At 47.4% G+C, this 26,789-nt stretch overlaps 1 protein-coding gene across 2 annotated transcripts in view; it reads left to right on the top strand.

Moving 5' to 3' along the window:
- ABTB3 (ankyrin repeat and BTB domain containing 3) overlaps nt 1-26,789 on the top strand; it is a 386,831-nt gene that overhangs the window by 239,179 nt on the left and 120,863 nt on the right. For both annotated transcript variants that reach the window (XM_063928455.1, XM_063928454.1), the window contains one exon: nt 5,369-5,573. In XM_063928455.1, coding sequence (XP_063784525.1) covers nt 5,369-5,573 — 205 coding nt within the window. The remainder of the gene's footprint in view (nt 1-5,368; nt 5,574-26,789) is intronic.

Below are 26,789 nucleotides of genomic sequence, written 5' to 3'. Positions count from 1 at the left end.
ACAACATTATCACCGCATTTGGAGAAAATATGTTGCGTGGTGTGAGGCCAGGAAGGCCCCCACGGAGGAATTTCAACTGGGTCGATTCCTACATTTCCTGCAAACAGGATTGTCTATGGGCCTCAAATTGGGGTCCATTAAGGTTCAAATTTCGGCCCTGTCGATTTTCTTCCAGAAAGAATTGGCTTCAGTTCCTGAAGTCCAGACTTTTGTAAAAGGAGTACTACATATACAGCCCCCGGTTGTGCCCCCAGTGGCACCGTGGGATCTTAATGTAGTCTTGGATTTTCTCAAATCCCATTGGTTTGAGCCGCTCAAATCGGTGGAGTTGAAGTATCTACATGGAAAGTAACCATGGTACTGGCCCTGGCTTCAGCCAGGAGAGTATCAGAATTGGCGGCTTTATCATATAAGAGCCCATATCTGATTTTCCATACGGACAGGGCAGAACTGCGGACACGTCCTCATTTTCTGCCTAAGGTGGTGTCAGCGTTTCACCTGAACCAGCCTATTGTGGTGCCTGCGGCTACTAACAATTTGGAGGATTCCAAGTTGTTGGACGTGGTCCGGGCATTGAAAATATATATTTCAAGAACGGCGGGAGTCAGAAAGTCTGACTCACTGTTTATATTGTATGCACCCAACAAGATGGGTGCTCCTGCTTCTAAGCAGACGATTGCTCGTTGGATTTGTAGCACAATTCAACTTGCACATTCTGTGGCAGGCTTGCCACAACCTAAATCTGTCAAGGCCCATTCCACAAGGAAAGTGGGCTCATCCTGGGCGGCTGCCCGGGGGGTCTCAGCATTACAACTCTGCCGAGCTGCTACTTGGTCAGGGGCAAACACATTTGCAAAATTCTACAAATTTGATACCCTGGCTGAGGAGGACCTTGAGTTCTCTCATTCGGTGCTGCAGAGTCATCCGCACTCTCCCGCCCGTTTGGGAGCTTTGGTATAATCCCCATGGTCCTGACGGAGTCCCCAGCATCCACTTAGGACGTTAGAGAAAATAAGAATTTACTTACCGATAATTCTATTTCTCGTAGTCCGTAGTGGATGCTGGGCGCCCATCCCAAGTGCGGATTGTCTGCAATACTTGTACATAGTTATTGTTACAAACAAATTCGGGTTGTTATTGTTGTGAGCCGTCTGTTCAGAGGCTCCTACGTTTGTCATACTGTTAACTGGGTTCAGATCACAAGTTATACGGTGTGATTGGTGTGGCTGGTATGAGTCTTACCCGGGATTCAATATCCTTCCTTATTGTGTACGCTCGTCCGGGCACAGTATCCTAACTGAGGCTTGGAGGAGGGTCATAGGGGGAGGAGCCAGTACACACCACCTAATCCTAAAGCTTTATTTTTGTGCCCTGTCTCCTGCGGAGCCGCTATTCCCCATGGTCCTGACGGAGTCCCCAGCATCCACTACGGACTACGAGAAATAGAATTATCGGTAAGTAAATTCTTATTTTTTCTGTACTTTCCATTCCATCTTTCTCCATATACAGTATTTATATCTTCCTTTTTTCTCCATCGTAATCATCTCTCCCCCCCTCCATAATTATCGTTCCCCATATAATTATTATGCCCCTCTTTATAATTATCCTCACCCCTTCATCAGACATTCGCTGTCTTTTATCACTCTCTTTATCATTACCCCATTCTATCATTCACCCTCCCTTTATTAATTCTCCTGCCACACCACTGCATATGCGGCACCTTTTATTCAAAGTCAGACCCTTGGCCCATTCTCTGAGTTTGCTGAATAAGAAGTTCTACAGTGTTGCAAGATTTTTATTTCAAAGCACTAAAACTTAAAATTGTTATTTTTGTAATATGACATGTTTTATGTTCCAAAACCATCTACAGATGTGTCCTCTTACATCTTTGCTCCGTGCGCTGCAAGACGCGTTACACATAACGCGTGAGTGCTGTGTGACTCGGTAGAGCCGAGCGTGTTTTTTGCATGATTTTGTGAATGTCATAGGATGCTGATTAAAGTGATATGCAGCATGCTTATATTCTGTATGTAATTGTGGCCAAAATTAAAAAAATCTGCATTTTCTGAGGTTTGGCCGCATTTTTAGCATTGGTGCATCCTGTCCCTGGTCAGAAAAACTTCTCCCACATTGCAAATGGGTAACTCTCGTGTTTATTTGGCACACTTGCATCAAATCAACTACATGAACATCGGGTCGCCATGTAGACATCTGAGTAACTTTTAGATTGCTCAGGATGCCTGGTTAGAGCCCGCTGCCCGGGCCTGTGAAACTGCACCTGAGGACTCAACCGGAGAATAAGCATCTTCCCGTCCGCCGCATCCAAATGGCTGCAGACTGTCACTCACCCAACGCCTGCAGCCGCGCTGTGACCGACATTGCAGGACATGACCTGCGCATGCTTCTGCGCACGTGCTGATTGCTAAATATTGGGGAGATGTGTAAATATATATATATATATATATCTATCTATCAGAGCAATGTAAATCTCTGAATAAGTAATATTTTTAATAATTTTGCTACACTCACAAGTTCGGTTTCCATCTTTGTTAATGAGATTGGGCAAAATGTTTGATTGTGTGGTCACTCAGTGATATATACAGTGAAAAAATATTTATATCACAGGCATTTTAACACATTTTGATAAATTGGCTACTAAATGGCTCTACTAAGCTATGTGTGTTGTGCCCTGACCACCCACATCCCACTCAGTCCATGACTTAACTCCACAAACTAGTTTTCTATCAGTAATTTGTAGGGTAATTGACTTTGTTTTGTTTTGATAGTAATGCATAAAGAATAAAATCAATAGAATAACATATACGATGTGTGGCTATTAAATAGAGGCTATACTTGTAAAAAAATAATTCATACCATGCAGGGGTTAAAGTGGGGGTAACAAGGTAGAACGGAGTTCCACCACCTGTAATGGTGGGGGGAACTAGTTCCACCACCTCCATTTCCCTGCACAGTAATTCCAACAGAAAAACCTGCCCCATCACCTACATCAATAGATGATGCAGGCGGTGCTAGTGTTACTGATGAGCGGCAGCCACCTCCTCCTTCCTCAGGTCCTGGTGGCATTCCTCTCCTCAGGGCCCAGTGGCTTCCTTTCTCCGTCACGGCATATGCAGTGTCATGCTGTCACCGCTGCTGAAGTGAAGATGAGCCATGAAGAGGCGGAGTCTCTGTGCATCTTGAAGACAAGATGAGAGGGGGTGGAGGGACAAGAGAGGTGGGGAAGCTGCAGGAGGGATACAGGGCTTATAGCTGCTGGAGGGACACAGGCCATGAGCTGCTGGAGTGACAGAGGCAGCGATGTGTATAAGGGGCACACTAAGGGCATTATGTGTATAAGCGGCACTACTGTGGTCATTATGTGTAAGGGGCACTATTATTGTGGGCATTGTGTGTAAGGGGCACTATTATGAGAATTGTGTATAAGCGGCACATCTGTGGGCAAAATGTGTATAAGTAGCACTGCTGTGGTCATTATATGTAAGAGACACTACAACTGTGGTCATTATGTGTAAGGGGCACTACTACTGTGGGAATTGTGTATAAGGGGCACTACTGTGGGTACTGTATATAAGGGGCACTACTGTGTGGCATAACATGTAAAGAGGGTACCATTGTGTAGTGCAATGTGCATAAAGGGCGCTATTGAGTGATGTAACCTGAATAAGGGGCATTACTATGTGGCGTAATGTGAATAAGATTGTGCTACAGTGTTGTGCAATTTAAATTGAGGGTACTATTACTGTTTGTGACCATGTTGGTTCCTTGTGAGATCAATGTCCCTTTATAAAGTATGGGAAGTAGGGCACTAATTTATTTGCAGAGGGGTGCTGAAAACAATAGCACTTTCCCTGGCTCTGCTTAATATCGAATGGGGATGGAAGGGGGGTGTTACTGAGTAAATGAATTCCACCACCTCTCCGGGACCACTTTAAGCCCTGCACTACCACATGGGTTAAAAGGGAATAGGGGAACAAGTATCAGAAGAAAGAGGCCAGAGTTGTGGAAAAATGGTGTCATCCTTCATCAGGACAATGCACCAGCCCACACAGCTCTCTCTCTGTGAAGCAGCTTTTGCCTGAGAAACAGACTGCAGTGCTAGAGCACCCTCCATACTCACCTAGCACCATGTGACTTCTTTCTTTTCCCTAAAGTCTAATCTGTACTCAGGGGAGCACGTGTGCATCAATTACTGAGGTAAAGAAGAAAATGACGGAGTTGTTGAGACAGATGACAGATAATGAGCTACAACACATAAGGATACAGTGGTGTGTGGATGCAAAAGGGAAATACATAGAAGGGGTAAAGAGTTATTATTGTACTTAATATTAAACATAAATTATAGCATTAGTCTCATTATGTAACAGCCACTCCTCGGTATGCCACCTAGTTTCGGTACATTCGGCTCTGACTACCTGTGTCTTGGGTCGTTATAGGATCTGGGCTATACCATAAGACACAACTGCTCCAGCAATGGTATACAGTATTTATGTAGTACCTTCAGCTACACACATGGAAATGATACCAGCAAGACTCTTCCGTTTTCACTAGAATAATAATAAGAAAAGTGCAAATAACTGCATTAGCTCTCTTCTCTACTACAGCCATTTGAAATCCCCAGAGAGCCTAAGTTCATACAAGTGATTTATTTCCTAGATTCCTGACTGGAAAAGGATGTATTATAATAGTATAAAGAAAGTCCATTTTGTGCTGTTTAGAGCTGTTCTAGCCCAGTGATGAATGCTCTGAGACAGCGGTTGTTACCATAGTGACACACACTAAGAAATCATCAGCAAATACAACTTAGCAGGAAAGGTAGAAGAATATAGAAGTTTTGCGAAAACAGTATAAGTAACCATAACGTCCCTCATACATTATATATGTTTTTTCTTATATTTATAAAAATGAGGTGATGCCCACTCATTGCCATTACAGCATTTTACCTTAGAAATTCTGCAATGAGTCAACTTAAGACAATGGGAAATGGCTCAACATGCAGCCGCCCTTATACAATTGCGAAGATCATTTGCCATCTGAAAAGATGCATTTTGCAGGCTGACGTTGTGCTGATTCTTTGTAAGTTGCCTCACTAAAGGGTTTCCTGTAGTGACAAGTTTGTATGTTCCTTCATATACTTTGATCAGGCGTGTTGGGGTCTGAATTGACACAAGTCAGATGCATCGGATGTGGGTGACTTGAGTGGATGTGGATGACTTGAGTGGAAGACGTTGGGACTGTGGTTCTCTTAATTTTTTATTTTATTTATGAATATTTTGAATTATTTTGCTTATTCTGACACTGAAGGAGTCAATATAAAAAGTTTTTCAGCAAATGTGTTTTTTGTCCCCAGGTGACCTGGTGTCTCGGGCAATGCATCACCTACAGCCCCTCAACATAAAGCAACACAGCAACGGCACACCAATGCACCACAAGCAAGGGCCACTATATTGGGAGCCGGAGGCCCTGTATACGCTCTGTTACTTCATGCACTGCCCGCAGATGGAGTGGGAAAACCCAAACGTGGAACCATCCAAAGTGACACTTCAGACAGAAAGGTAAGATTACCTGAGAGACTGGTGCAGTTAATAACATCAGCAGGCACATTTATAAAAACTAGTGCTATCACCCATAGCTTCCAATTAGAATGGTTGCTTCACAAAACTGCCAATTCAGATGACCCTATTATGGTGAAATATCAAGGTAATATAGTTTATTGGTTGTTTCTCTTACGTCCTAGAGGATGCTGGGGACTCCGTAATGACCATGGGGTATAGACGGGCTCCGCAGGAGACATGGGCACTATATAGAACTTTTAGTATGGGTGTGCACTGGCTCCTCCCTCTTTGCCCCTCCTCCAGACCCCAGTTAGATTTTGTGCCCAGAGTAGATAGGGTGCATTACAGAGGACCTCTCCAGAGTTTCTCTGAAAAAGAATTTTGTTAGGTTTTTTATTTTCAGGGAGCACTGCTGGCAACAGGCTCCCTGCATCGTGGGACTGAGGAGAGAGAAGCAGACCTACTTAAATGATAGGCTCTGCTTCTTAGGCTACTGGACACCATTAGCTCCAGAGGGAGTCGGAACGCAGGTCTCACCCCGCCGTTCGTCCCAGAGCCGCGCCGCCGTCCTCCTCACAGAGCCTTAAGATAGAAGCCGGGTGAGTATAAGAAGAAAAGACGACTTCAAGGCGGCAGAAGACTTCAGATCTTAACTGAGGTAAGCCATTGCTCCCACACGCTACACACAGAACGGGCACTGATGGGTGCAAGGCGCAGGGGGGGCGCCCTGGGCAGCAATAAACCTCTGGTCTGGCATACAAGGGTACATTAGGCTGCGGAGGCAGTAAATGAAGAGATCCCCCGCCATTTTTTGAATTATGAAGCGGGACCGAAGTCCGCCGCTGGAGGGGGCGGATCTTGATCCCTCAGCACTAACAGCGCCATTTTCTCCACAGAACGCTGCAGAGAAGCTGGCTCCCCGGACTCTCCCCTGCTGAACTCGGTGACAGAGGGCTGAAAAGAGGGGGGGGGGGGGGGCATGTTTAAGGCGCAGTGAGTGTATAACATTGATTATATATATATAAAAAGCGCAGTCTGGGTTTTATTCCAGTGTCAGTTTGTCGCTGGGTGGGAGCTGGCATACTCTCTCTCTGTCTCCCCAAAGGGCCTTGTTGGGGAATTGTCTCCTTATAGATATATCCCTGTGTGTGTGGGGGTGTCGGTACGTGCGTGTCGGCATGTCTGAAGCGGAAGGCTCGTCCAAGGAGGAGGTGGAGCAGATGTGTGGTGTGTCTCTGTCGGCAACGCCGACTCATGATTGGATGGACATGTGGCATATGTTAAATGCAAGTGTGGCCTCATTACATAAGAGACTGGACAAAGCAGAGTCCAGGGAGAAAGAAGGGAGTCAATCCACGGATTGGACTGGGTTCACAGGGCCCTTCTGGGTCTCAAAAACGTCCCCTATCCCAAATAGTGGACACTGGTACCGACACGGATTCTGACTCCAGTGTCGACTACGATGATGCAAAATTACACCCAAGGGTGACAAAGAGTATTCAGTGTATGATTATTGCAATTAAAGATGTTTTGCATATCACTGATGACCCCTCTGTCCCTGATACGAGGGTGCGCATGTATAAGGAAAAGAAACCTGAGGTAACCTTTCCCCCATCTCATGAGCTTAACGACTTATTTGAAAAAGCTTGGGAAACTCCAGATAAAAAAAACTGCAGATTCCCAAAAGGGTTCTTATGGCGTATCCTTTCCCTGCACAGGACAGGGTACGTTGGGAATCCTCTCCCAGGGTGGACAAGGCTTTAACGCGCCTGTCCAAGAAGGTGGGGCTGCCGTCTCCGGACACGGCAGCCCTCAAGGATCCTGCTGATCGCAGATGGAGACTACTTTAAAGTCTATTTATGTCCATACGGGTGCTTTGCTCAGACCAGCAATAGCATCGGCATGGGTATGTAGCGCAGTTGCAGCTTGGACAGATACCTTGTCAGCTGACCTTGATACCCTAGACAGGGATACCATTATATTAACCTTAGCCCACATTAAAGACGCAGTCTTATATATAAGGGACGCACAAAGAGACGTTGGGCTGCTGGGTTCCAGAGCCAATGCCATGGCTATTTCTGCGAGACGAGCTCTATGGACCCGCCAATGGACAGGTGATGCAGACTCAAAGAAGCATATGGAGGTTTTACCTTACAAGGGTGAAGTGTTGTTTGGGGAGGGGCTCGCGGACCTGGTTGCCACAGCTACCGCGGGTAAATCTACCTTTTTACCCTTTGTTCCCCAACAGCAAAAGAAAACTTTATAGTATCAGATGCAGTCCTTTCGGTCGCATAAGTCCAGAAGAGGTCGGGGCTCCTCCTTCCTTGCCAGAGGTAAGGGTAGAGGAAAGAGAACAGCTGCTTCGGTTAGTTCCCAGGAGCAGAAGTCCTCCCCGGCTTCTACAAAATCCACCGCATGACGCTGGGGCTTCCCTAAGGGAGTCCGCACCAGTGGGTGCGTGCCTTCGACTTTTCAGCCAGATCTGGATTCTTTCAGACGTGGATCCTTGGGTGATGGAAATTGTTTCCCAAGGCTACAAGCGAGGTGCCCCCTCGCCGATTTTTCAAGTCGGCCTTGCCAGCTTCACCCCCAGAGAGGGAAGTAGTGTTAGCTGCAATTCAAAAACTGTGTCAACAGCAAGTGGTGGTCAAGGTTCCCCTGGTCCAACAGGGAAAAGGGTATTATTCAACCCTGTTTGTGGTCCCGAAGCCGGATGGTTTGGTCAGACCCATTTTAAATCTAAAATCCCTAAACCTGTACTTGAAAAATTTCAAATTCAAGATGGAATCGCTCCGAGCTGTAATATCCAGCCTGGAAGGGGGGATTTGATGGTGTCACTGGACATAAAGGATGCATACCTTCATGTCCCCATATACCCCCCTCATCAGGAGTACCTGAGATTCGCTGTACAGGACTGTCATTACCAGTTTCAGACGTTGCCGTTTGGGCTTTCCACGGCCCCGAGGATTTTCACCAAGGTATTGGCGGAGATGATGGTGCTCCTGCGCAGGCAGGGAGTCACAATTATCCCATACTTGGACGATCTCCTGATAAAGGCGAGATCGAGAGACCAATTGCTGAAGTGCGTGTCGCACTCCCTGAAAGTGTTGCAACAGCACGGTTGGATTCTCAATCTGCCAAAGTCACAATTGGTTCCTACGACTCGGCTATCATTCCTAGGCATGATTCTGGACACGGAACAAAAGAGGGTTTTTCTCCCATTGGAAAAAGCCCAGGATCTCCAGAACTTGGTCAGAGACCTGCTAAAACCAAAAAGAGTGTCTGTTCATCAATGCACTCGAGTTCTGGGGAAAATGGTGGCAGCCTACGAGGCCATCCCCTTCGGCAGGTTTCATGCGAGGGCTTTTCAGTGGGACCTTCTGGACAAGTGGTCCGGGTCCCATCTGCAAATACATCAGAAAATAACCCTGTCCCCCAGGGCCAGGGTGTCTCTCCTGTGGTGGCTGCAGAGTGCTCACCTTCTAGAGGGTCGCAGGTTCTGCATTCAAGACTGGGTTCTGGTTACCACGGACGCGAGCCTCCGAGGATGGGGAGCAGTCACACAAGGAAGACATTTTCAGGGACTATGGTCAAGGCAGGAGGCTTGTCTACACATCAACATACTGGAATTGAGGGCCATATACAACGGACTACGACTTCGCTGCCTACCGGTTCTGATTCAATCAGACAACGTCACAGCCGTGGCTCATGTAAACCGCCAAGGCGGGACAAGGAGCAGAGTGGCGATGGCGGAAGCCGCCAGGATTCTTCGCTGGGCGGAAAATCACGTAAGCGCTCTGTCAGCTGTCTTCATTCCGGGAGTGGACAACTGGGAAGCAGACTTCCTAAGCAGACACGATCTCCATCCAGGAGAGTGGGGACTTCATCAAGAAGTTTTTGCAGAGATAACAAGTCTTTGGGGAATTCCTCAAATAGACATGATGGCGTCACGCCTCAACAAAAAACTTCGGAGGTATTGTGCCAGGTCTCGGGACCCTCAGGCAGTAGCAGTAGACGCCCTAGTGACACAATGGGTGTTTCAGTCGGTCTATGTATTTCCTCCTCTTCCTCTCATCTCAAAAATATTGAGAATCACAAGACGAAGAAGAGTGCAGACAATACTCATTGTCCCAGATTGGCCTCGAAGGGCCTGGTACTCAGATCTTCAGGAAATGCTCACAGAAGATCCGTGGCCTCTTCCTCTCAGGGAGGACCTGTTACAGCAGGGGCCTTGTGTGTTCCAAGACTTACCGCGGTTACGTTTGATGGCATGGCAGTTGAACGCCGAATCCTAGCTGGGAAAGGGATTCCGGAGGAAGTTATCCCTACTCTGATAAAGGCTAGGAAGGAGGTGACGGCAAAGCATTATCACCGTACCTGGAGGAAGTATGTATCTTGGTGTGAAGCCAAGAATGCTCCTACGGAAGATTTTCATCTGGGCCGGTTTCTCCACTTTCTACAGACAGGAGTGGATATGGGCCTAAAGTTAGGCTCCATTAAGGAACAGATTTCGGCCCTATCTATATTCTTTCAGAGGGAATTGGCTTCTCTCCCAGAAGTCCAGACGTTTGTAAAGGGAGTGCTGCACATCCAGCCCCCCTTTGTGCCCCCAGTGGCACCGTGGGACCTTAACGTGGTGTTAAGGTTCCTGAAATCTCACTGGTTTGAATCGCTTCAAACAGTGGAATTAAAATTTCTCACGTGGAAGGTGGTCATGTTATTGGCCTTGGCATCTGCAAGGCGGGTGTCCGAATTGGCGGCCTTGTCCCACAAGAGCCCCTATTTGATTTTCCATGTGGATAGAGCAGAGTTGAGGACACATCCTCAATTTTTGCCTAAGGTGTTTTCTTCATTTCATATGAACCAACCTATTGTGGTGCCTGTGGCTACGGGGGACTGGGAGGACTAAAGATTTATGTAGCCAGGACGGCTAGGGTTAGGAAAACAGAGGCTCTGTTTGTCCTGTATGCAGCCAACAAGGTTGGCGCTCCTTTTTCTAAGCAGACTATTGCTCGCTGGATCTGTAACACAATTCAGCAGGCTCATTTGACGGCTGGATTGCCGTTGCCAAATTCGGTAAAGGCCCGTTCCACTAGGAAGGTGGGCTCTTCTTGGGCGGCATTGCCGAGCAGCTACTTGGTCGGGTTCAAACACTTTTGCAAAATTCTACAAGTTTGATACCCTGGCTGATGAGGACCTTGCGTTAGCTCAGTCGGTGCTGCAGAGTCATCCGCACTCTCCCGCCCGGTTGGGAGCTTTGGTATAATCCCCAAGGTCCTTACGGAGTCCCCAGCATCCTCTAGGACGTAAGAGAAAATAAGATTTTAAACCTACCGGTAAATCTTTTTATCCTAGTCCGTAGAGGATGCTTGGCGCCCGTCCCAGTGCGGACTACATCTGCAAGACTTGTATATAGTTGTTGCTTTCATAAGGGTTATGTTACAGTTGGAATCGCTCTTTGACTGATGCTGTTTTGTGTTCATACTGTTAACTGGTTGCGTATATTCCAGGTTATATGGCATGATTGGTGTGGGCTGGTATGAATCTTGCCCTTAGATTAACAAAATCCTTTCCTCATATTGTCCATCTCCTCTGGGCACAGTTCTCTAACTGAGGTCTGCAGGAGGGGCATAGAGGGAGGAGCCAGTGCACACCCATACTAAAAGTTCTTTATAGTGCCCATGTCTCCTGCGGAGCCCGTCTATATCCCATGGTCCTTACGGAGTCCCCAGCATCCACTACGGACTAGGAGAAAAAGATTTACCGGTAGGTTTAAAATCTTATTTTCTGTTACAGCTCTAGAAAACTGAAAATTTATTTGTTCATGGACGTAACTGTAGTGGATGCAAGGGGTACCATTGCTAGAGGGCCCAAAGGCTTAGGGGGCCTGGACCTATGTTATAAAGTTGCATATCAATGTCCCAGATTTGCCAGCTAAGCAATTGGGTCTGATGCATTGCTATCCTGAATTGTGTGACATTACATTTTCAGTGATATAAGTGTGTACTGGATGTAATAATGGTAAGTGGGCACTGTAATGTGGCATAAGTTGAACTGGAGGACACTGTAATGTGGCACAATATGAACTGGAAGGCACTGGAATGTGTCATAATCTGATCTGCTCATTGTAATGTGAAATCATTATAATGTTACCTAATAAGAACTGGGGCACGCTAATGTGTCACAATATGAAATGTAGGCACTATAGTGTGGCATAATAAGTACTGGGGCACTGTAATGTGGCATAATGTGACCTGGAGGGCACTCTGATGTGACACAGTTTGAACAGGGGCACTGTAGTGTGGCATAATATGAACTGGGGGCACTGTATGTCATAATGTGAACTGGGGACACTATGTGGCATAATATGTACTGGCAGCCCTACAATGTGACATCATGTAAACTAGGGAACTTCAATGGTTTATAAAATAGACTAGGGCACTACTACGGGGCATAATATTAACTAGGGCACTACTATGGTTCAAAAAATGAACTAGGGCACTATTATGGAACATAAACACTGCTGCAGAGGTATGGGACAGGGTCCCCTTCAATATGCTGCTATGAGGCCCACAAAGTTCTGATTACGCCCCTGCATTTGTTGGAAGATTTATCAAAGCTTGGAGAAAAGTAAAGTACCAACCAATCAGGTCCTAATTGCCATATTGCAGGCTGTGTTTGAAAAATGACTCACTCCACTTTATTATTATTATTATTATTATTACATTTTATTTATAGGGCGCCACAAGTGTTTCGCAGCGCCGTACAAAGGACAGTACAGGCAGTCAAAACTTAGCATAACAGTAAATAAATAACAAAAATGGAGTGCAGGTAACAAAGAGCACCACAATTCTCAAAACATAATACAGCTTAGATGTAAGTAGCGAGGGAGTAATCATTGTACTACTTGGGGCTGGCGGCCATAGATAGAGATGAGGCTTTACCAGTAGGAGAAAAAGCAGGTACAGATGGTCGCTGAGTGAAATGTGTCGAGAAAAGGGCTTAGACAACATGAGGAAAGAGGGCTAACAATCTAGTGGGGAAAGGCGACAGACAGATGACATGAGGTGCAATCAAGCAGGAGGAAGCCTGATGGCAGGATGCAAGCAAAGCAGAGATGTTCAAGGCATGGGGTAGGGGGATGGAGGAGCAGCATAAGGACTAGGTTATGCATTGGAGGGGTACGCTTTGATAAATAGGTGGGTTTTCAGTGCCCGTTTGAAGCTTTGCAAGGTCGGGGAGAGTCTAATGGAGCGGGGGAGCGCGTTCCACTGAAGGGGTGCAGCACGGGCAAAATCCTGAACTCGTGCATGGGAAGCAGTGACCAAGGCAGAGGAGAGGTGACGGTCATCAGCCGACCGTAGTGGGCGGGAGGGAGTATGAAGGGAGAGGAGGTTGGAGATGGAGGGAGCAGTGGAATTAGAGTTAGCCTTGTATGTGAGGGTGAGGAGTTTGAAGAGGATTCTGTAGGGGAATGGGAGCCAGTGTAGATTTTGTCGAAGGGGAGTGGCAGAAGTGGAGCGGCGGGAGAAGAAGATGAGCTTAGCTGGGGAGTTGAGGACAGATTGGAGGGGAGCGAGGTGGGAGCAAGTGAGGCCAATGAGGAGAACATTGTAGTAGTCGAGTCGTGAGATGACCAGTGAGTGGATGATAAGTTTAGTTGCACTTCGGGAGAGAAATGGCCTGATGCGGGCAATGTTGCGTAGCTGGAACCGACAACATTGCGCTAGAGCTTTGATGTAGGGTGCAAAGGAGAGGGAGGAGTCAAGAGTGACACCCAGGCAGCGGAGTTGGGGAACGGGGGAGATGATAGTGTCAACAGTGATAGAAATATTTGTAGGGGGTGTTGCTCTGGCTGGGGGAAAGATAATGAGTTCAGTTTTGTCCATGTTGAGCATCAAAGAGCGCTCAGACATCCTGGAGGAGATGTCAGGGAGGCAGCTGGAGACCTGAGAGAGGACAGAGGGGGACAGATCAGGAGAGGAGAGGTAGAGTTGTGTGTCATCAGCATAGAGGTGGTATTGAAGGCCAAAGGAGTTAATGAGCGCACCCAGGGAAGAGGTATACAGGGAGAACAGAAGGGGGCCTAGGACAGAACCCTGAGGGACACCAACAGGAAGGATCGAAGGGTGTGAGGTGGTTCCGGAGGCAGACACAGAGAAGGAGCGGTTAGTGAGGTATGAGGTAAACCAGTCAAGGACGGTGCTAGAGAGGCCAACATTTTGGAGTGTGCGGAGGTGGAGAGGGTGATCCACGGTGTCAAAGGCAGCAGAGAGGTCCAGAAGGATGAGCAGAGAGAAGTGGCCCTTGGATTTGGCCGAAAGCAGGTCATTGGTGACTTTCACCAGGGCAGTCTCGGTGGAGTGGGCGAAAGCCAGATTGAAGTGGATCAAGGATGGAGTGGTCAGAGAGGTAGCTTGTGAGACGGCTGTAGACCAGTCGTTCAAGTAGTTTGGAGGCGAAAGGGAGAAGAGACATGGAGCGGTAGCTAGTGAGTGATAAAGGGTCGAGGTTGTTTTTTTTGAGAATAGGGGACACCAGAGCATGTTTGAATGGTGAGGGAAAGTTGCCAGTAGAGAGCGATAGGTTAAAGAGGTGAGCAAGGTGGGAGCAGGCAGTGGGGGGGAGGGAGCGGAGAAGACGGGATGGAAGGGGGTCCAAGGGGCAGGTTGAGGGGGGAGGTAGGATAAGATGAGGGAGTGGCCTTCCTTGTGTGAGGTAGGACGGAAGCAGGACAGGGTGGGATAGATGGAGGGGAGAGATGGTGGGGGTAGGGGGGCAGCAGAGGGGTGACGGGAGGAGATGTAGTTTTGGATATCCTCAATTTTGGAGATGAAGAAGGAGGCAAAGTCAGTGGCAGTGAGGGAGGAGGGGAGGGGAGGAGGAGGGGGCGAAGGAGAGTGTTGAAAGTTTCAAAGAGTCGGCGTAGACTGGAGGACTGAGAAGAGATGAGTGCTTGGAAAAAGGATTGCTTGGCGAGAGAAAGAGCAGAGCTGTAGGAGGAGAGGATAAACTTGAAATGGAGGAAGTCCGCCAGAGAGTGGGATCTCCTCCAGGAGCGTTTTGCGGAGCATGAACATTTTTGTAGGAATCGTGTAAGTTTGGTGTGCCAGGGTTGGGGTTTGGAGGGACAGAACAGATTTTGACCACAGAGTCGAGAGCAGTGGTAAGGGAAGAGTTATAGAAGGAGGCTACCTGGTTGGGACAAGTCATAGTGGAAAGAGGAGAGAGGAAGGTCTCGAGGGAGGACAGGATAGTGGGCTTGAGAGACCCGAAATTGCGTCACTTTATCTCTACACAATCAGCCTACAGGGGTGAAGTCGATTGCTCGATAGTTGGAGCACCTCCATATACAGTATTACACGGTTTATGGAAGAGAGATTCACAGTCTGAAATTGACTGAACGATGGTCGCGTGGATCGAACAATCTAGATAATTTCTTGACTGTTATCAGGCTGTGATTGATCATCGCTCAGTACCATACACTCAGTGGTTAAAGTGGGCCGGAACGGGGCGGAACTGCGTTCCGTCACCTCTAATTGCAGGCGGAACCAGTTCCGCCTCCGCCCGGCCACAGCATCATGTCCCTGTTCCATTGTAAAGGTGGCAGCGGCCGCCAACCAGTCACGGCTCGCGGACCGGCTGCAGCACCAATCAGAAGAAGGGGAGGCTTTTTTAAAATCTGGCGTGAGCCAATCACGGCTCGCAGACTGCCAGCCAATGAGAAGCTGCCAAGTGGCAGCTTCTCATTAGCTGGCGGTCCAGGAGCCGTGAATGGCGCACAGTCGGTGCCAAATTCAATGTGCCCTCTCTCTATCCCCCTCTGCCGCTACCGCACCCACTCCCCATCTCCCTGCCAGCGCAGCAGCTTAAAGTCCACCCCACCCCTAAGCTTAGTGACCCGTGGCCCGTAATGCCCTCCACACCTCCACCGGAGCGCTGTCTGCAAGTGAATGATGGTCCGAGGCCCTAACTGTGGCACACCCTGAGCGTCTGGCAGGAGAGACAACTCGCCCTCCACATGAAGACCTCCAGGTAACTGCTGCTACATTTCACAGCTCTGGGTGCCCAGTCTTTCTGCCGCTGCTGCTGGTGATATTCTCTCTCTCTCTCTCTCTCTCTCTCTCTATCTCTCCCCCCCTCTCTCTCTCTCTTGACATGTCACTCTTTTTGTCTGTTTTTGCACTTTTTCAAAACTCTGAGTGCCTATATATATATATATATCTCTATCTATCTGGAAAACCCCCTCATAAAATCCTGCGTTTGCCCTTGGAGAGGGCTCTACCTGCCATACTGTGTAAAATGGGGCTCTGCCTGCCATACTGTGTAAAAGGGGGATCTGTCTGCCGTACTGTGTGAAAGGGGGATCTGTCTGCCGTACTGTGTAAAAGGGGGATCTGTCTGCCGTACTGTGTAAAAGGGGGCTCTGTCTGCCGTTCTGTGTAAAAGGGGGATCTGTCTGCCGTACTGTGTGAAAGGGGGATCTGCCTGCTGTACTGTGTAAAAGGGGTCTCTGTCTGCCGTACTGTGTAAAAGGATGCTCTGTCTGCTGTGCTGTGTAAAAGGGGGACTCTGCTATTGTGGGCATTGTGTGTGTAAAGGGCACTAGTATGTGGGGCAGGAAATGTGAATAAGATTGTGCTACTGTGAAGCATTATTTTGAATTGGTGGTACTTTTGTGTGACCACGCCCCTTCTTTGTGAGGCCACACCCCTTTCTGTGGCGTTGCGGGCGAGGTGAGTTCCCCCACCTCTCCAGGACCACTTTAAGCCCTGCATACACTGAACGATAATCATACAGACTGGTTATTTAGTTTGTTGGTTTGCACCATTATTGTGCAATGTATGGACACTTTAAGTCTTAAATCAGTGCATTACAGTTTTTGTTACTTTGTACACTATGCCGTTCTCACAGTCTGTTCCTACTCTCTAGCATCGATAAGGTAATTGTTATTGAAAAGGAGTATTTGCAAGGTTATAAAATGCAATTATCACTAGATACATATTGGGGAGTGCTGTATGCCATGCAGCTAGACCGACCCGCAAGCATATTTGCCTACTCTCTCCAAATGTCCAGGAATTCACAAATTGGGCTCCCAAGAGAGTAGACAACCTTGTGTCACATTGGCCCTACACCTCACTATGCCTCAAACCCACACCTCACTTCTGGACTGTGTTACTGTTTATTGGATGTCATTGACCCATAAAAGTGGTCAAATAGCAGATTTCACCTAACAGATTGAGAGATGTAATATAGCCATGACTTACTTGTAAGTGGATGCTACACCATTTGGCAGGTGGCAGATCCACTACTCATTGGCCCTCATTCCGAGTTGTTCGCTCGGTATTTTTCATCGCATCGCAATGAAAATCCGCTTAGTACGCATGCGCAATGTTCGCACTGCGACTGCGCCAAGTAACTTTGCTATGTAGAAAGTAATTTTACTCACGGCTTTTTCATCGCTCCGGCGAACGTAATGTGATTGACAGGAAATGGGTGTTACTGGGCGGAAACACGGCGTTTCAGGGGCGTGTGGCTGAAAACGCTACCGTTTCCGGAAAAAAACGCAGGAGTGGCCGGAGAAACGGTGGGAGTGCCTGGGCGAACGCTGGGTGTGTTTGTGACGTCAAACAGGAACGACAAGCACTGAACTGATCGCACAGGCAGAGTAAGTCTGAAGCTACTCTGAAACTGCTAAGTAGTTAGTAATCGCAATATTGCGAATACATCGGTCGCAATTTTAAGAAGCTAAGATTCACTCCCAGTAGGCGGCGGCTTAGCGTGTGTAACTCTGCTAAATTCGCCTTGCGACCGATCAACTCGGAATGAGGGCCATTGTGACTGGCGACATCTTGTGGACAGTTTAAAAAAACGTCAGCCTTTCTTCCCACAATGGGGTATATTTACTAAGGTCCCGATTTTGACCGAGATATCGTTTTTTCTTCAAAGTGTCATGTCGGGAATTTACTAAGCAAAAATCTCGGCAGTGATGAGGGCATTCGTAATATTTTGGAAGTCCTAGGAAAAAATTACGAGTCAATACACCATCGGTCAAATACGCCTGCAATTTGGTAGAAATCGGTAATTTACTAAAAAGTGCAAATCACAAACACTGCCGACAATAGCCAAACACTGCCGTGCTGAAATACAATTCGTGAAAAAGTGCTAAAAAAACAGACCTGCTTTTTTTCCCCGTGTTTGGATAGGCATGCACGGATCCATGAGATCCGTGCATGTTTATCAGTGGGAAGGGGATGGGAAAGTGTTATTTTTTTGAAAAAAAAAATGCGTGGGGTCCCCCCTCCTAAGCAAAACCAGCCTCGGGCTCTTTGAGCCGGCCCTGGTTGAAAAAATATGGGGAAAAAAATGATAGGGGTTCCCCCATATTTAAACAACCAGCAACGGGCTCTGAGCCTGGTCCTGGTTCCAAAAATACGGGGGGGGGGGAAGCGTAGGGGTCCCCCGTATTTCTGAAACCAGCACCGGGCTCCACTAGCCAGATACATAATGCCACAGCCGGGGAACACTTTTATCTAGGTCCCTGCGGCCCTGGCATTACATAACCAACTAGTCACCCCTGGCCGGGGTACCCTGGAGGAGTGGGGACCCCTTCAATCAAGGGGTCCCCCCCCTCCAGCCACCCAAGGGCCAGGGGTGAAGCCCGAGGCTGTCCCCCCCCCATCCAAGGGCTGCGGATGGGAGGCTGATAGCCTTTTTGTCAAAAAATGAATATTGTTTTTAGTAGCAGTACTACAAGTCCCAGCAAGCCTCCCCCGCAAGCTGGTACTTGGAGAACCACAAGTACCAGCATGCGGATGAAAACCGGGCCCGCTGGTACCTGTAGTACTACTACTAAAAAAATACCCCAATAAAAACATAAGACACACATCTTGAAAGTAAAACTTTAATGCATACATCCACACCTCCATATACACATACTTACCTATGTTCACACGAGGGTCGGTCCTCTTCTCCATGTAGAATCCATGGTGTACCTGTTGAAAAAATTATACTCACAAAATCCAGTGTAGATGGCTCCTCTTGTAATCCATTTGTAATCCAGGTACTTTGCAAAATAACAAAACGGACACCCGACCTCGCACTGAAAGTGGCCCCATGTTTTCACATGGGACCCCTTTCCCCGAATGCCAGAAACCCCCTCTGACTTATGTCTAAGAGGGTTCCATCAGCCAATCAGGGAGCGCCACATTGTGGCACCCTCCTGATTGGCTGTGTGCTCCTGTAGTGTATGACAGGCAACACACGGCAGTGTTACAATGTAGCGCCTATGCGCTCCTTTGTAACCAATGGTGGGAACTTTGTGGTCAGCGGTTGACCGAAAGTAACCTCACCGCTGACCGCAAAGTTCCCACCATTGGTTATAATGGAGCGCATAGGCGCTACATTGTAACACTGCCGTGTGCTGCCTGTCATACAGTACAGGAGCACACAGCCAATCAGGAGGGTGCCACAATGTGGCGCTCCCTGATTGGCTGATGGAACCCTCTTAGACATAAGTCAGAGGGGGTTTCTGGCATTTGGGGAAAGGGGTCCCATGTGAAAACATGGGGCCCCTTTCAGTGCGAGGTCGGGTGTCCGTTTTGTTATTTTGCAAAGTACCTGGATTACAAATGGATTACAAGAGGAGCCATCTACACTGGATTTTGTGAGTATAATTTTTTCAACAGGTACACCATGGATTCTACATGGAGAAGAGGACCGACCCTCGTGTGAACATAGGTAAGTATGTGTATATGGAGGTGTGGATGTATGCATTAAAGCTTTACTTTCAAGGTGTGTGTCTTATGTTTTTATTGGGGTATTTTTTAGTAGTAGTACTACAGGTACCAGCGGGCCCGGTTTTCCTCCGCATGTTGGTACTTGTGGTTCTCCAAGTACCAGCTTGCGGGGGAGGCTTGCTGGGACTTGTAGTACTGCTACTAAAAACAATATTCTTTTTTTGACAAAAAGGCTATCAGCCTCCCATCCGCAGCCCTTGGATGTGGGGGACAGCCTCGGGCTTCACCCCTGGCCCTTGGGTGGCTGGAGGGGGGGGACCCCTTGATTGAAGGGGTCCCCACTCCTCCAGGGTACCCCGGCCAGGGGTGACTAGTTGGTTATGTAATGCCAGGGCCGCAGGGACCTAGATAAAAGTGTCCCCCGGCTGTGGCATTATGTATCTGGCTAGTGGAGCCCGGTGCTGGTTTCAGAAATACGGGGGACCCCTACACTTTTTGTCCCCCGTATTTTTGGAACCAGGACCAGGCGCAGAGCCCGAGGCTGGTTTGGCTTAGGAGGGGGGACCCCACGCAATTTTTATTTTTATTTTAACACTGATTACATTTTTTTTAAAGGTGCACAATGAAGCCCAGCACGGATCTCTCAGATCCGGCCGAGATTCATTGTATTAAAGTCGGCAGTGTTTTACAAGTCACTCACGTAAAACACTGCCAAAAAAAACGAATGACATCGACATCGGTAAATCCGAAAATGCAGAATACGACAGGTTAGTAAATTAGTCGTACTAAATTCAAAAAGTTGCAACTTTACACTTTCGATGTCATTCGTGATTGAACTTTGACCTCAAACGGGAAAATACGAATTTTAGTAAATATACCCCAAGGTCTTGTTATTGTAATAATGTAGATGGGTGTCCTGTAACATGGGCTTCTGCTTGTACCTAGGCCAGAACCTGCCAGCTGCCTACTAGGAATTATGAACATAAGTTTGAGATAAACTTTTACCATATGTCATGCAACAAGCTTGATCCTCTATCCAGCTATTTTGCATGTTTTATTTCAAAACATATTTTAAAATATGACATTTAAACCTGAAATCAAATAATTGTTTTCCAAATCCTCTTTCACCCTATAAAACTTTATTCCATTCTAAATAAAACAAACACTACTAGGACAGTCTTTGTTACCTTGCCAATAACAGCGTGCTTTGGTTATCAGATGAGAACATACGTTTATCATAAAACTCTCATGTCTCACCAAAGTTATGTTATTGTATTATTTACATGACTTGTGGGTATTTCTGGATCTTTTCTCGAAGACCAGCCGGCTGACTTCAGTGTTCTCACACTCTAGTGGTTAAAATGTGAGAACATTATTCCAGATTTCTGTAGCCGTTCAATAGTAAATGATTATGTAAAAAAACACACATATTGTTTTAATTTTCCGCATAATGAAAAAATGTGTTTTCTATGTTCAGATCTTACTGAACAGAAACAAATATATATATATATATATATATATATAATACAGGCAAGTTTAGGCAGGATTACAGGTCTTAGAAATCCCCTCTCTAAGAGGCCTATTTACAGACAACAATGATTTATTTATGGCTGATTATTTCTGTGCCAGACTCTGCCGATATGTGCAGGCTTGAGCCATCTAGCCGACTTGGGTTTTCAAGTACACACACGGAGAGATCAGTGCTTAAATTCTAAGCAAACTGACTAGATTGCTTAGAACTTAGGGGTCTATTTACTAAGCCTTGGATAGAAATAAATCCGCCGGAGATAAAGTCCCAGCCAATCGGCTCCTAACTGCCATGTCACAGGCTGTGTTTTAAAAATGACAGTTAGGAGCCGATTGGCTGGTACTTTATCTCCGTCGGATTTATCTCCATCCAAGGCTTAGTAAATAGACCCCTTAGGCACGGATCTCTCTGCACAATCTAGCAGGTCGCTCATTTCACCGCTGGGTGAAGTGGGCGCCCCCCCCCCGTCACCCCCTACCTCGCTCAGCACACATCGCGCTGTGCTGAGCGGGGAAGAGATGTGTGCTGAGCGCTCACTGATAGATCGCTCAGCACACATCTCTCCCTTTGCGTACGGGGCTTAAGAGAACAAATAAGGGATTTAAAATAAAAACAAAAATATTGTAAACCTATTTAGCAGTGACAAAATAATATCTAAAAAAGAAAAGCATATTTTCATTACTTTGTTTCTGTTAGAACATCTATTATGGCGATCCATTTAAATACACTTAGGGGGGTATTCAATCCATGGCTAATTTTTGTAATTCTGTGCTGGAGCAATCCAATTAGCAGTGATTACCTTGCGCGAATGCCCATTGTCAGACATAGAGCTGCGAGGTAGTCCACATAAAAATGTTAAAATTGGGGGTTCATGCGCGGGAAAACCCCATTGATTCCGCAGTTTACATGGAATCAGTGGGTTTCCACGCATGAATCCCGATATTTAGGCACAGGAAAATAAATAGGAATAGCCTTTCCCTGCGCCACCGGAATTTTAGCTGGCAATTAGTTTACCTCGCGGATAATTGAATACCCTCCTAAAACTGGGTACACACTGGAGCGATATCAGCCCGATATGTAGTTTCCGGCCAAATCAGGAGCACATATCAGCCAGGTCATACAGTGTGTGTGGCCAATCTGAGCGCTCCCATGGTCGCATGCAATATTGTCTGGTCAGCCAGATGATATGGCAAGCAGTGCCGTACAAGGTAATGAAGGACGGAAGTAGGGATCATTACATCGTTCTCATGTGTACTACAGTAACGCTATGTTGGTCCATCGGCCGCCATGTTATCTCAGTCTATTATTTCCACACAGTAAAAAAATAAAAATAACATGTTATATAATAAATACACAGGGGGCTATTCAAATGTTAGTTCTTTGGCGATAATTAAAGGGTGCATATTGTTGCTATTCAATTGTTCTGGGCACCCTTTAATTATCGCGCTTTACGCGATATTGATACTTTCGGTAGCATCGCATCCCACATAGAAATCTATGGGGGATGCGGCTGTGGGTAGCAATGGAGGAATTGCAGAAGGTATCGGCTAAGTAGCACGTTCCTTCATATTTGGTGGAGCTACTCGAAATTAGTCCCCCTATGAAAGGAAATTGGGTCCTTGGCTAGCTCTATCTTAGGTATTCAGGTCCCTCCTCTATCTCTCTCTTATATCTCTCATTTTCTATTTACATTAAGAAAATTAGATTAGACTGTAATTGTATACTTGATTGGTTGCACATTGATCACTTTCTGTAAAAGATCATTAGCTGATTTGCCTGTCTTTGTGATATTGTTGACAACATTTTTGGACCTCTGTATAGGTCATTACTGTAACGTCTCTCATCTTATTAATAAGATATGTAAAAAAATAAAATAAAAAAAAAGATTTATGCTGATTGTGCAAAACACACTGGAATCTCTGCCAAATATACTGACAATCTAATGTGATACCACAAGTTTCAGAGATACTGATAGAAGCCATGAAATTCTCAGCATAATTTCCTATATAATAAAAGGCTAACGCTGCTCCTCACCTGTATGGGGGAATTCAGGTGTGTTGTGTGCCGGCGCCCACTAGATGACGCCTGACAGAGCAATTCAAGTGTTGCTCCATTCGGGTCCGCACAGCCGCCGGTGCTGACATTACTGCCGTAGATGCACATGTGAAGGGGAGTGGCCTCATGTCTGCAAAACCACACCCCCTTGTGTGGCCCTGTGCACTGCCGGGCATTTCCGCTACTTCTCCTGCAGCATCGGAACTGTCTGCTTCCTCCATGTCCACCCACCTCATCTCACGGCTGCTCGGTGACACAATCCAAGGGGGTGACACCATTACAGCAGAGCAGCTCTGCTATTTCGGTGTCCTCCCCTTAGATGGTGTCACCCAGTGCGGCCCACACCCCTCTCATGATGCTACTGGTCTAACAAACTGATATGGTTGGAATGGGAACCCCTAAAAAGCATTACTCCTTATTGAATCATATTGAAGCACAAAAGGAGTTATTTTTCGGGTCTTTTTGACATAAAACTTTGCCAGGACAGTTGCTCTAGTAGAAGTCCGTCCCAGAGGTTGGCAGCAGAGTGGGTTCTGACACTGCGTATGCATGCGTGAACAATATAATCTGAAGGGGATGCAGTTCATTTGCCGGCTGTCGGGATCCCGGCGGTCAGGATTCCGCCGCCGCAACCTGACAGCCGACAATCTCAACAGACGGAAATCCCGGCGCACAGGGGCTATTCCCACTCAGGGTGTCCGCGACACCCATAGAGCAGGAATAGAACCTGTGGCGAGTGCAGCATGCCAGTAGGGGGACTCTTTGTGCTCGCCCCGTGGCCGGGATGCTGAAATCCGGCATCCTGTCCGCGGGGAATTTGTGTGTATTCCACCTAAAGTTGGCATCAGCTAATGAGGCCTAGTTAAATTGAGGGAACAGAAGCCCATGTGAGACGCTGGAAAAGGGTTTACTGCATACATGATCACAGTCGGCGGCTGATAGAAGGGGACTTTGTTGCGCTTCCCCCACCCTCCCCTAAAGCCCCCCCTTCCCCCTGCCGGCCATCTAACAGCCGGGATCCCAGCATCGGTATTGTGATCGGCGGTCTCCTGCCAAGGAAGTCCCACGATTGTGTGCAGCTATCCCTCAAATCGTTCTGTCCTAGAATTTATGTTCCACGATCTGCCAACTTCTGTATACTACTATATTTCAGCTAAAGAGGCCTCTTACACATGGAAGAAGAAGCAGCTTCTGTTTACTCTAGCAGAAAGTTTGAACATCACTGTGAAGGGTTTTGCATCATAAATCTATGACCTAGTTCCTCTACACTGCAGGGTCTGTTTAGTGTATGTATCGGTGTATTACCCATGCATATGGAAATCAGTGTAATGTAAATAACTGGCATCCTGGCGTGTCTCACAAACATAAGCAGAGCATATGTCTGGTGCTATGGCAGCTCATTATAGAGATCCTTTGACAGCAAAATGCTGAATGTTTCCAGGTGAATTTCTGATCCTTTGTCCGTCATCTCAGACTGTATCCAGCTAAAGCCAGGGGTCAGTATTGCTTCCTCCTATAGCAATCAAGATCAAATATCATCGCTTTATAAAGAAGAATCAACTTATGAAGGGTTTGTTAAGGATTTAGGGACCAATGCAGACATAAACTCAAGTTGGGTGTAATTGCTCCCGCACTGCGTGCAGAAATATATATTCGCCCGTACACAAAATTGCGCGCATCTCGGGTGTACGCTTGCCCTATATGTAAGCTTAGCTTAATACTTGTCACATCACGAGTCATACTTGCTGACTTCTGGTCTGCCCCCTCCCGAAGGGGGCAGCCTTGTCATGTGGCATGGCAGAAATGGGTGGTATGGCATGATGGTGCTCTTGCGTCATCATTGCCCCCGCCCCCTACTATACAGTGCTGTAATTACCAGCATTTTAAAGCATGGGATGGGGCAACAATGACGTGATTTATCAAGTATCGAGTCATCAGCCGCCCGGACCGCACACTTTACTTGGAAAGTGGATGGCCATGAGCAGCTTCCGTGAGACCTGACTTATCAGAGTGTCTGGGAGAGCCATCCGAGATACAAGAGCCTCCCAGATGTTCCAGGATGTTCAATCCAACTCTGCATAGCCCTCAGTTCTGCCACATGCCCTCCCTGAACTCTGTATACAGTTGTATCTTCATCTCTGCATCACCCCCTAAATGTGCAAAATGGATACATCAGTGTAGTTTGGAAATATATTGTATCTGTAGCTGCTTGATAAACTCTTAAAACTTGGTTTTCCGGACACTCCTGGATAGCAGACAAGTACTGTATGATTAATATGCACAATCTATTATAGAATGTAAAAAAATAAGCAACGTTACATAAGCAGATGTATAGCTCACTAAGGGCGGGATGTATTAACATACATCGCCGGCTCTCGCAGCGATGTTGATGGCATATGTACTAACACAGAGACGGGCAAAACGTTGATCGCGATCTACCGGTAGATCGTGATCCAAGTGTGACTTGCCACTTCTGTCGCCAGAGTCCGGAGCATTCCCAATGATGCATTGCGCGGGTGACGTCATGACGTCAAGTGCACCCGCGCAATGCACGATTGGGAACATGATGTGAGGAGCCTGTGCGCCTGCTGGATCTGGTTTGATCCAGTCAGCGCCGGCGGCAACAGGACAGCAACAGCGGCAGGAAGCAGGAGCAGGCACGGGAGCAGGATCCAGCCAGCGGGGAGACAGCCAGTTAAAATAAGTATATCTGGCACTGTGGGGGCATATGTAGCACTGTGGGGCATATCTGGCTGTTGGGGCATATCTGGCACTGTGGGCACATGACACTGTGGGGGGCATATGTGGCACTGTGGAGGCATATGTGGCACTGTGGGGGCACATCTGGCACTGTGGGCACATGGCACTGTGGGGGGCATATGTGGCACTGTGGAGGCATATGTGGCACTGTGGGGGCACATCTGGCACTGTGGGCACATGGCACTGTGGGGGCATATGTGGCACTGTGGGGGCATATGTGGCACTATAGGGAAATATGTGTATCTGGCACTGTGGGGGCATATGTGGCTCTGTGGGGGCATATGTGTTTGAGGTTTTTACCTGTGGGGGCCAATGTGTGATTTCGTGCAAGACAGTCAAGACACCCTGTGCAGCAAGGTGACGCCCCTTTTTTTGTTATACCATGCCCCTTTTTTTGCAGGCGCGCGCAATTATCCCGCGTACGTAGATCACAAAAGTTTTTCAGCTTTCAAAGTAGATCACCGACTCCAAAAGTCTGGCCACCCCTGTACTAACATATGCGGTTAACATCGCAATGCGGTGACGGATGCCCCCCGCGACACCAGTGAGATGGTGCGCGGGGGTTTTCCGTCACCTCCCTGGGGTGTCAACCTGCTCACCTGCAGGGAAGCAGGCAGCAGGAGGAGTTTGGCTTCCGGGACCAGGGCTTCCTGGATGAAGGTATGCCTGGGGGAGGGGGGTCAGTGTCTGCGGAGGTGGTGGCCAGCGGTAAGAAGCCCATAGGCTTCTATAGGGTATCGCCATCCAAAGATGGCGATACCCTCAGGGGCGAAAACACGGCGACCGGGGGTTAGTACATTCGAAAATGCGATAAAACCCCTGTCATGCACATGTTATATCTGCCCCCCCTGCAGTACACATGGGCCCTCATTCCGAGTTGATCGCTCTGTATTTTTCATCGCATCGCAGTGAAATTCCGCTTAGTACGCATGCGCAATATTCGCACTGCGACTGCGCCAAGTAATTTTACAATGGAGATAGTATTTTTACTCACGGCTTTTTCATCGCTCCGGCGATCGTAATGTGATTGACAGGAAATGGGTGTTACTGGGCGGAAACAGGCCGTTTTATGGGCGTGCGGGAAAAAACGCTACCGTTTCCGGAAAAAACGCAGGAGTGGCCGGGGAAACGGGG

This window comes from Pseudophryne corroboree, chromosome 6 (genome assembly GCF_028390025.1).
Source record: "Pseudophryne corroboree isolate aPseCor3 chromosome 6, aPseCor3.hap2, whole genome shotgun sequence".
Classification (NCBI taxonomy): domain Eukaryota; kingdom Metazoa; phylum Chordata; class Amphibia; order Anura; family Myobatrachidae; genus Pseudophryne; species Pseudophryne corroboree.
Note: the sequence above shows the minus strand (reverse complement) of the source record. Positions and strands in the feature narration are given on the sequence as shown.